The sequence below is a fragment of the Terrapene carolina genome, unplaced genomic scaffold, assembly GCF_002925995.2.
Source record: "Terrapene carolina triunguis isolate 2854851 unplaced genomic scaffold, T_m_triunguis-2.0 Scaffold233, whole genome shotgun sequence".
Classification (NCBI taxonomy): Eukaryota; Metazoa; Chordata; order Testudines; family Emydidae; genus Terrapene; species Terrapene triunguis.
Window position 1 is genome coordinate 977,427 of NW_020664584.1, and position 11,897 is coordinate 989,323.

At 45.2% G+C, this 11,897-nt stretch overlaps 1 protein-coding gene across 1 annotated transcript in view; it reads right to left on the reverse strand.

Annotated features, from left to right (window-relative positions):
- Positions 1-1,665: 1,665 nt before the first annotated feature.
- Positions 1,666-11,897, reverse strand: part of MANBAL (mannosidase beta like) — a 10,785-nt gene continuing 553 nt past the window's right edge. The window contains exons 2-3 of the mRNA XM_026656804.1: positions 7,321-7,518; positions 1,666-3,926 (exon numbers count right to left, since the gene is read on the reverse strand). Of these exons, the coding sequence (XP_026512589.1) occupies positions 3,819-3,926; positions 7,321-7,470 (258 nt within the window). The 5' untranslated portion in view covers positions 7,471-7,518 and the 3' untranslated portion in view covers positions 1,666-3,818. The remainder of the gene's footprint in view (positions 3,927-7,320; positions 7,519-11,897) is intronic.

Below are 11,897 nucleotides of genomic sequence, written 5' to 3' on the forward strand. Positions count from 1 at the left end.
TCCAACTCAATGAACCGCCATCAGACAGGACTATACTTCAGCCACTATTAAACTGGTCTAGATTCAAACCAGGGACCTAGAGGCAAAAATCCCGATTATCAATCTACTGAGCCATCCGATCCCAGTCAGTATCACTAACAAGCAGTGTTTTAATCATTACTACACCTTCCCTAGAGCTCTCAGAGCAAAAATATCCCATGAGACACAAATTAATTTAGTCATGGTATCGTTTCCTTTCTCAGGGGGAATGTATATTAAAGGACCGTTTGCCATCTTTCAAAAGGAGTCAAACACAAACATCTACAGTACCTTAGAGTATCAATTAACTAATTCCTTACAGGTGAGGGGATCTGAGCAGCTTTTTTCTAACAGTCAGACTATTCTTATGACTAACATTATTTATGCCCCTACCCACTCACTCCCAAATCAGTGGCTATTTTCACACTGAATGCTCAAGGGGAGGCAGCAAAGTTTAAAAAGTCTGTCACTGCATTTTCCCCAGTTATCTTTATTACATACACATTTCAAGAGAAGTTAAAATACAATACATATTGTGACAGGTTTCAGAGTGGTAGCCGTGTTAGTCTGTATCAGCAAAAAGAACGAGGAGTCCTTGTGGCACCTTAGAGACTAACAAATTTATTTCAGCATAAGCTTTCATGGGCTAAAACCCACTTCATCGGATGCATGCAGTGGAATAGATCTACCAATGTGATATATACCATCATGTGCCAGCAATGCCCCTCTGCCATGTACATTGGCCAAACTGGACAGTCTCTACACAAAAGAACAAATGGACACAAATCAGACATCAAGAATTATAACATTCAAAAACCAGTCGGAGAACACTTCAACCTCCCTGGTCACTCAATTACAGACCTCAAAGTCGCAATACTCCAACAAAAAACTTCAGAAACAGACTCCAAAGAGCAACTGCAGAATTGGAATTAATTTGCAAACTGGACACCATTAAATTAGGCTTGAATAAAGACTGGGAGTGGATGGGTCATTACACAAAGTAAAACCTATTTCCCCATGCTAATTCCGCCCCCCCCCCACTGTTACTCACACCTTCTTGTCAACTGTTGGAAATGGGCCATCCTGATTATCACTACAAGTTTTTTTTCTCCTGCTGATAATAGCCCACCTTAATTGATTACTCTTGTTATAGTTAGTATGGCAACACCCATTTTTTCATGTCCTCTGTGTATATATATCTTTCTACTGTATTTTCCACTGCATGCATCCGATGAAGTGGGTTTTAGCCCACGAAAGCTTTTGCTCAAATAAATTTGTTAGTCTCTAAGGTTCCACAAGTACTCCTCGTTCTTAATACATATTGTATTACTCATCTGTGAGCAGAGACTATATGTTTAGCTAGTCAGAGGGCTGAACTACGTTACCCTAAGGAATAGACTGGAACCTCATCTATTTTTAAAAAACAACAAACTAAATCAGGGGTCAGCAACCTTTCAGAAGTGGTGTGCCGAGTCTTCATTTATTCACTCTAATTTAAGGTTTCGCGTGCCAGTAATACATTTTAACCTTTTTAGAAGGTCTCTTTCTATAAGTCTATAATATATAACTAAACTATTGTTGTATGTAAAGTAAATAAGGTTTTTAAAATGTTTAAGAAACTTCATTTAAAATTAAATTAAAATGCAGAGCTCCCCGGCCTGGTGGCCAGGGCCCAGGCAGTGTGAGTGCCACTGAAAATCAGCTCACGTGACCAGTAAAATTCTGACTGGAAAAAATATGATGGGTTGATGTGGAGGCCTGTCATTTCAAGGCAATGACTGTACAATCCCCATTAACTAGCATGCTATTTAGGCTGCAACACAGCCCCAGCCTTTCCAGCAATATGCATGTTACCACAAAATACTTTGTGCTTCTGTTATAACAAATAAAAAAACCCATTAAATCACAAGGAGAGGGACTGCTTCACTGGGCTAGGACACATGACAAGTGCTGATCTGTCCTCATTTAAAAAAAAATGGCAAAACCTAACTGCACCTGTACTGGGACAGCAACAATTATTTTCATTCCCTTGGAGTCTCTGGATAGGAATATGGAGCATACCAAGGAACTCATGGCCTACAAAGATCAGTGTTCTCTATCATCTGTTTCATAACATTTTTTTGCTGCATTGAGAGATCATTCTAGCTATGGAGTTGGGGTAGAGGGTGGGTGGGGTCTTCTTCTGTCTATTAGTGTTTCATTCGGTACTCTGTTGAAAATTGTCTTTAGAACAAATAAAGAGTGAATTCACAGAGGGATTCTCCATGTCACATTTTAACCACCACTAATGTGCTTCCAGCAACCAATGCCAGTGACATGCTGTGTAAGCAGGGAGACAGAGCATCTGGGACAGTACCTACAGCACAGTTAAGAAGCGATCAGAAGTTTGTCAGACCCCTCTGAGGCCAAAAAACCCCAGAAACACAAAAAGGAACAGGCGGTTCAGTCTCTCTTCAGCAGTGGTAATTTGTACAAGTGCAAACATATTGTTTTGCTTATGTTGTAGAACAAATGCAGTGTAATATCTGATACCCACTGACAGGCATCAGTCCTGCAACTGGATCCATCCTGTGTCCAATAACATCAGAGAGATGCATCAGAGTGGCAAGGATCTGTCCATGTGGCTCTGACTGCAGGACTGGAGCAGTAATCAATAGAACACTTTCCTTCAAAGCAGATCCTAGTGCTGCTCTGAATTCTGAGTGCATTTAAGCAGCGGTTCTCATGCTAATGACCCGCTAGTGATCAAACAAGCTGACATGTGAGCTATCATCAGGAGGTAGTGCTGCCCTATTGAGGCTCTGCCACTTTATCACCATGTATGTTTCCAATCCTTTCTAGCCACATTTAAATCTAACATTAGGTCTCTGGCCTCAAAGTGAGAGCCTGAAGGTGCCTGGCTATACAGCAACAGACATGATCATCTCTGCTGTGTTTCATAGCGAGCTTATTGTCTCGTGGATTTTGCATAGTCTCCCAGGGCAGGATAACAGTTAACTTCAGAAGGAGTTCAGTGAGAGGAGACACGGGATACCATGCTAGGCAAAGCTGCATGCACACCCAAAATTTGCCTAAGAGCTATATAGATGGGAGGACTGATAGAACGATTTCCACGCTTTGTTAGCAGCAGAACGTGGTACATAGAGTTCTGTTTGTTGCGGGCAGACAGTTTGCAATACTCCTAACCTCTCTGCTGCCGCTTCCTATAATGGAACATCTCTGTATTTTTAAGAGCCCGGTAATCACCTAGTCCTTGCATTTTTTCAGCCCCTCTGACCACAAAAAGTTTTGAAGTTTCCATATTTCTTTCAGGCTGGAAGCAGAGAGGAAAAGTGTTTACATGACTAGACTGGCTGAAGAAAGCAGTCACAGAGTGCTGGCGATATAGGGGCAAGTGAAAGCCCTGAGCTGGGCGAGTCTGGACTCAGGGTAGTTATTACCTACGGAGAATATTTTTTTAAAAAACGTAACAAAGCCATTACTACTAAGGCATAAAATGCAGTGATGTATTTTAGATGTAACAACAATACAAGTGAATACAAAGCTGGGTAGCGTGATGTCTTTAATCCATTTGAGCCGTCTGTCTTTAAAACAATGACTTAGAAAAAGGTATCCTCAGGGGCACAACACATGCCCCCCATTCCATGCGTCACTTCACATCCCAGCCAGCATGGAGGAGATGCAAGTGTAAGCTTTCCCTCCCCATCGGAGGTGAGATGATCCATGCTGACTAGGACAGTTAAATTAACCATCTGGCTGTGTGCAGTCCACTTGTCTTTAAGGCTCCTTTACAAGGCCTTTTATCTCTTCTTCTTGGTTTCCTTCTTGGGTTTCTTGCTCAGCTGCGGAGCAGCCACCTTCGGCTTCTTCACCACCTCTGAACTTTTAAACTCAAAATTGTCAGAGTCCTACAACAGTCAATTAAGAAAGGAACAGTCAGTAATGTTTTCAGGCATGAGATTTGTATTTCACATCTCATCCCAGTTCAGAATCTGAGTGTCTATACCAAAAGGAGCAAGCAACTAATGTAAGGCCTTGTCAACACACACATCGCACCCGTTGGTTTAAACCTGGTCACATTGCTTTAAACACGCAGTCTGTAAATTACTGATGCAAGCTAACCCCATGTTATCCAGATTTAATTTGATTTAGGAGTATCCATCCTGTTTCTTACACTGGTTTAAAACCATACACTGTTACTGATGCAACTCTGGGTATAGACCAGACCTCAGAAGCCAAGCAGAACCACATTCCGTTACCCAGTGAAGTTGTTACACCCCTTAGGGAAGATTTGGAGAAAGAAGAACAAAAGGTAGCTGTGACGGAAGGCAGGAAACAGAGAAGTGAAATTAAAAAAAATTCCAAATGGGAAGAACAGAAAAAGAATCCTGAAATCAGCTGTACATGTGCTGAAACATTCAACAGGGATTTTGCAAAAATAAAAACATCATCATGCAGCAGACAACCCCCACGCCTCCAAAAAAAAACCAAACAAACCAGCAGCAGGAATTTAAAGCTCAGAGTTTGTAATCAAGCCCGCAGATCTAGGAGAGAAGTTAGAGACAAAGCTCTCTTCACCTGGACTAAGAAGGATAGCTTAGAGACATCCCAATCTCTTCCTTCAAGGGAGATGATAGATAACATTTCTATTATGGGAAACAAACTCTAGTCATCTTGGAAAAATGCAAGGGAACAGAGCCAGTCTCATCCCAGAAGGCGCACACATGCAGATTGCCTCGTTTCACTAAATGAGTTTGGATATAAATATTGCTTACGCTTCTACATTTCTATCAATCAATATGTGCCAACTGGAAAAGGACACACAAAATGGCAGAGAAAGATGTGTTAGTTTTAAGCTTCCAAGAGAGAGTTACAGATAGTGCAGGGGAGGGGAGTAGCTGACAGTATCCTTTTAATCAATGAGCTTGGTTCAAATGTTTCTCAAGTTACAATGAGCTTGGTTCAAATGTTTCTCAAGTTGCTGTGCTATTACTATTCATATCTGTGTGGCCTTCCAAGGGAGGAGTCTTGGCTGGCTTGTTGAAGGATGTAATCGGTGCATGGGGAGCTGGCAAACAGTGCGGCAATACTGTGGAGAAATAGAGCACTATGCAGTTCCTATTCAGGGACACAGAGTTCACTGCTGCCATACGATGATCACTGCTGCCTTCTAATGTTCAAAGCAAGGTAGTCTTCAAAGCCTGAAGCCTCCTCAAGTGAGAGAGGCTGTTCTGAATTCTACACAGACTCAAGCAGCTGGTGTCACTCCCGTGACCAGAAGACATCTATTCTTGTTTATTAGCTTGTAAATCGATCATATGGGACTTGTCTGCAGCTTCTCTAAGGCTTGGTCTACACTAACCCCCCAAATCGAACGAAGGTACGCAACTTCAGCTACGTGAATAACGTAGCTGAAGTTCGAAGTACCTTAGTTCGATCTTACCTCAGTCCACATGCGGCAGGCAGGCTCCCCCGTCGACTCCGCGGTACTCCTCTCGCCGAGCAGGAGTACCGCAGTCGACGGCGAGCACTTCCGGGTTCGACTTATCGCGTCCAGACAAGACGCGATAAGTCGAACCCAGAAGTTTGATTGCCAGCCGCCGAACTAGCGGCTGGGTATAGACGTACCCTAAGAGGGCAGAGTATATGTGTGGAAAATTTAACCACAGCATGTGCACACCACGGGATGGTTCCTTAAGCATTACAACTCCCATTCAGTGCCTGGCTTTCAGCTCCCTACGCCAAAATGTGAGCTCTCCTTATTGTTCACTTTCAAAGTTCAGGCCATTAAACATTCCCCCCAAACATAACAGGGTCAAGAAAATGAAAGAAATCACATCTCCCCTCAAGTTGCAGCTAGCTCTCACACACACAAACACACCTTGAGCAGATTTGGCATCTTCCATCTTAGAAATATCTCTATAAATCTGTTAGTCTTTAAGGTGCCACCGGACTCCTCGTTGTTTTTGTGGATACAGACTAACATGGTCTGATACTATCTATAAACAGATACTTTACATTCAATGCATTATTGCAGCGTTCCAGGCTTCAGACACATATTGTGATAAAGATACCCCTCATGTTTTCACAAAAAGAATCAGATTTTTCTAAACAAATCTATTGCCAGCTGTAAAGAGAACAAAACTTCCCATGTTAAGTTGTTCCTGTAAATACTGGCCTCCACCCTACACAGCAAGACAAATATAAAATCACTATGTATTGTGGTCTGATTGCCATCAGGAAAAGTTGGTGTAAAGACTAAAGACCCTACAAATACAGGGGTTTCCAAGTGCATTTGAATCTTGTTCTATCAGAATAGCCAGTTAGACTTTGATCACTCCAGTTTAGCCCATGTTTTACATTTTAATTCCATCTCACATTTGCTTTGTGCCCTGTAGTTTACTTATCATCCCCCTCTTGTGCTGACTACAGCCAGGTGGCCTTCCACATGTCTGCACAGAGGTGGGGGTCGGTTCTGAGAGCTGTATTGCTGGTGCCAGCAAACACCAGGAAATTCAGCTGTATCGCATGCAGTGATGCCCTTTATCAAGGATTATGCATAAAGGAGAGCTAAAGGTCTCTTGCTGAAAAGGCAGACTCTACTGAGGGTACGCCTTGATTGGCTTCTTGACCAACAGGGTAAAGAATGGACCAGACCCATACTAACATGGCAATGTAGATTTGAGACTGAGGTCAGCCCTTTGTTTGTGTTCTGGGAGAAATTGGGAGCAATGCAGAGGCAAGTACACTTAGCCCGCATGGAAAGTGCTGATCCCTTGTGCTGATGCTCAGGCTAGGTCTACACTACAGCGGGGTTCCGACCTAAGATACGCAACTTCAGCTACGTGAATACCGTAGCTGAAGTTGCGTATTTTAGGTCGGCTTACCTGGCGGTGAGGACGGGGGAAAGTCGACCGCTGCTGCGCTGCCGCCGACTCCGCTGCCGCCTCTTGCCGAGGTGGATTTCCGGAGTCGACGGCAGAGCGATCAGGGATCGATTTTACCGCGTCCTCAAGAGACGCGGTAAGTCGATCCCCGATAGACCGATTGCTACCCGCCGGATCGGCGGGTAGTGAAGACATACCCTCAGAGAGGCCCTGGCAGGTTCAGCTGTTCCCACCTTCTGTGGCTGGGGAGTGGGTTGCAGTGACGTGGGACTGTTAAGGCAGAAGAGAGGTAAAGGGAACCTCGCAGGAAAGACAGGAAGTGCAATGAACTACAGAATTACTGATCAACCATTAGGTTCTGGCTACCACCACTCGATTGTGCCCACGCATGCTGGTACTGAAGAGAACAACTTACTGTCTTATGGGACTTTGAAATTGGGAGGATTATGGCCAATACACAGATCAGCTGGAAAATGGCTCCAAAAAAGAGTCCATAGCGCAGCACGTTCTCCAGGAATGTGGGCTCTGGGACTTCAGGGGGAGAGAAATCCAGCTCGGCAGCCATGGCAGAAGCGTCTTCCTCCTTCACGAACACTCTCAAGAAGTCTGGTTTCTACAGTGAAATAACAACAGCAGATTGTTTATTTTGAGTCATAGTTTCTAGAATTCAGTCAATTTTATTTGCAGTAAAAAACAATCCCACAGAATAAATTATGTTGGTGCCTCTAAAGGCATTGTCAGGCTACAGAGCCAATAACAAGGAGGGGACTGAAAGTCACACTTTAGATGCTGTAATCTTTTGCAATCTGCTGACTAGAATAGACTTCCGATGACCAGAATAACTTGCTTATGGGTGGGAGAAGGCCAAACAAATTGTGATGTATGTGCTGGCCATACAGTGATAGGGGAACAGCAATGAGCAAGTATATATTTACTCCTGAAACTGAACATGTGATAACATAACTGTCTATTGTGTGTTTTTAGCATCTTCTGCTAAAGTATCTACTACAGGCCACCGTCAGAGACAAGCCACTGGTTTAGATGGACCCCAGTTGGATCTGATATGATAATTCCTCTGTTCACAGAAAATACTCATTTTCCCAGGATAATCCACGTTCAATCACCTTGAAAAACAGATGTTGATTTATATTCACTCCCCCCCCACCAAAAAATCCATAGCTAAGAAAGGTGACAACTCCACAGAACTGGGACAGGCCAGAGAATTTGTCTTTGCAGTTAGGCAAGCGGGTACAGAGGCCTTCACCTCTAGGGAACAAGTTCCAGTGTGACTAGGTTAGGGGTACTAGCTAGCAGGGGGGCAGGGAATAAGATAAGGAGCATTTTGCACCTAAGGCACTGCATCAGATCCAGTCCAGTCCCAGAGCAGGCTGGAAGGTGACCCAAAAGGCCCCCCTCTGTCGCTGCCCCATGGCCTCTGTGAGGCCAGTTGGTGGGTCGCAGTCCTTCAGTTCTTGGTGGGCACATGTCCCATTGCAGGTAGCACTAACTCCCCGGCCCCAAGGGCTGATCAGGCCAGAGCAGGGACTCCCCGCTGCGGAGAGCTGCCCGCAGGAGCTGCCTGCAGGAGCTGCCCGCAGCGACGGGACCAGAGCTCCCAGCGATCCCGTGTTAGTGTGTAGGATTACCATTCGTCCGGATTCTCCTGGACATGTCCGGCTTTTTTGAGTTAAAAATAGCGTCCGGGGGGAATTTGTAAATGTCCGGACTTCCCCCCCCCCCATGCAGAGCGCGCGCGGCTGACAGGGCAGCCGGCCGGATCCTACCACTCGCACGGGGCTCTGGCAGCCAGAGCCCCTCCTCTGCTTCCCCCTCCTCTCCCCTGCAGCTTGAAATCACTCCCCTCCTCTCTCTCCCTCCCTTCCCCTCCCTGCATTCGCAGATCGCCGGCCGTTCGCAACGGGCCTCCGGCAGTCTGGAGCTCCTCCCCCTGCTCACCCTCCCCTGCTGCCCAGCACGCCGCTCCGCAGCACTCTGAGCGGCACAGTAAGGGGGCCAAGGGGTCGGAGAAGGGGCAGGGAGGTTCTGGAGGGGGCAGTCAAGAGACAGGGAGCAGGGTTGGATGGGTCGGGAGTTCGGGGGGGGGTCTGTCTGGGGGTGTGGATAAGGTTTTGGGCAGTCAGGGTACAGGTAGGGTCCTAGGGGGGCAGTTAGGGTGAGGGGGGTCTCAGGAGGGGGCAGTTAGGGGACAAGGAACAGGGAGGCTTAGGTAGGGGGTGGGGTTCTGGAGGGCAGTTAGGAGCAGGGGTCCCAGGAGTGGGCAGTCAGGAGACAAGGAGCGGGGAGGCTTAGCTAGGGGGTGGGGTCCTAGGGGGCAGTTAGTGGCAGGGGTCCCAGGAGGGGGCAGTCAGGGGACAAGGAGCAGGGGGGGGTTGGAGGTTCTGAGGGGGGCAGTCAGGGGGTGGGAAGTGGGAGGGAGTGGATGGGGGCGGGGCTCCCCCCCGTGTCCTCTTTTTTGATTGTGGAAATATTGTAACCCTATTAGTGTGTATGTATGTGGGGGGGTGAGGCTGTGAAAGGGACGAGCCACGTGGGTCCAACTCCCTGCGCAAATCCCAGTTGGGTGCTTAAACCACAAGACCATTCTTCCTCTCCTTCTTAAATGTTATTCTAAATCATCTGTTAATGGAGAAGCCTATTCATTTTGTGAACCAGGGAAACAGCTTTCTATAATAATGATTAAGTCTCTTGCCAGAATTGCTAGGTAAGTTCAGAGGCTACACCTGCCATGGTAGTCACAGGAGTGACGCTTACGTGATATGAGATGCTATCAGCACCCTGAGAGGCATGCTCACAGTTTTCCTATTTCTACTTGGCAGAGCTGATTTAACAAGACATCCCGTTATGCTGACATACAACATTAAAGGGGCACAGTCAACTTAAAAGGTACCCATGTCCATAGGCATGTGCAGGATCAGGGTCTAAAACAGCAGGACCTGTGATTTATTTACTTGTGCACACAACATTCTCCTGTCCCCAGTGTTAAGGCCGTTTGTTTGCAGGATTTTGCTATAGGTGTGTTTCAGTTAGATCCCCAAAGCAACCTCTGTGTTTGTCTGACTGGGAGTGATATGACAAAGGAGTAAATGGCTTCTTTAAACTCTGTTTAAAATACAAGACCTTCAACTGGATCTGCCCTCAGAGTAGGGGCTGATGGGGCTCTACACAGGCACCTATAAAGATCCAAATGCAGGACTAGGTCCAAAATGGTGTCAAGCAAGCATGCTCAGAAGTAATTTGTTTCAACTTTCTTATTTTAAAATCTCCACCCAAACCAAGCAAAGTCAGCAGTTCTTAGTGAGGAACAGAGGCAGGGCAAATTTTAAACTTCACTTATTTTGTATCTGACTTTGTTTAAAAACAAAGTTAGAACTTTTTTTTTTTTAAAGATTGTATTCCCTGCCCTCATCCTTCTCATCAAATTGAAAAATAGCAAAAAGGATTTTTGCTCAAACTTTCAACATACAACAACAACTTTTTTTATTTTTAAACACACTCCCACTAACCCCCACTCATACGTCAACCTACCAAAAATAAATGTGCAAAAATAAACCAAAAAAGGGAACTGATACATACAGTGTGAAAATAGAGAACTCCTGATCTCATACTGCACAAATCTCCCTTCCATCCCTACTTATCTATTTCATATCTCATTATGGCTTAGGGAAGTTTTCTAAAAATTTCCCCGGGGTGTTAGCAGTATCAGGAGCCCTAGTGTAGAAAGTGTATCAGCTGCCACCACCATTTTAAGCACTGTGCCGTTAGATCTGCTCACAACAGATCTAATTTATACAGTAAAAAAAAAAAAAAATCCCACCACAGAAAAGTTTTCTAGTGTAGATAGGGCTCCTGCATCTAACATAAAGCCCAAACCTGCAAACATTTACACATGCGTTTAATTTTTTTTACACACATTAGTACTCCCAAAGGGTCTAAGTTAAATACATGTATAAGTCTTTGCAAGATCAGGGCCTTACTGCTGGGCAGAACACTTCCAGGCTTTTGTCTTCACTGCAAAAAAAAGTGAGTCTTTACACCAAGTGTAAAGTCTTTACCTCAGTGTAAAATGCTAGTGAAGACAAGGCACAGGTAGTTTTTATCTCAAAAAGCAAGTCAAGCTAAACAGTAGCGGGACATGGGGTTGACTTCAACTAGCTACATCAAGTAGCCACATCAAGGTAAAAACTAGCTGTGCCTTGTCTCATAAGAACGGCCATACCGGTCAGACCAAAGGTCCATCTAGCCCAGTATCCTGTCTTCCATCATTGGCCAATGCCAGGTGCCCCAGAGGCAATGAACAGAACAGGTAATCATCAAACGATCCATTCCCTGTTGCTCATTCACAGCCTCTGGCAAACAGAGGCTAGGGACACCATCCCTGCCCATCCTGGCTAATAGCCATTGGTGGACCCATCCTCCATGAACTTGTCTCCACTAGGATTTTACATCAAGCTAGCTATCTCAATGTAAAAACACACTATTTTTGCAGAAGCGAAGACATCGGCACAGAGTTGTAACCCTGAAGCTAACTAGTCACAGTAGTGGATACCATGGGCTTAATCTGGCACCCACTGAAGTCAATGGAAGGTATTACAATTGACTTCACTGAGTGCAGGATCAGGCCCTGTGCCCAATGGTTAAGAGTTTTCAGGATCAGGGCCACAGGTTGTAAGCTCTACAGAGGAGGGAATGAATTTGACTGTCATTTATAATGTTTGTACAGTGCCTAAAACAACAGGGAGGAGGACAATCCCTCATTTGGGGCCTACCACAATATAGCTATACAGCACCATGCACACCAAAGCCACTAAAAACAATACATCATAAATCCATCTTTGGGTAAAGACAAAGAATGACAGTGTCAGAGCAAAAGGTGATTGTTTCCAGTGATCAGCCAAACTGGCCAGATCTGGGTGTATCTGAAGCTAGTCAGTAGGCCCCTCAATAGAAACAGCCTGAATTTCAAGGGTGCTG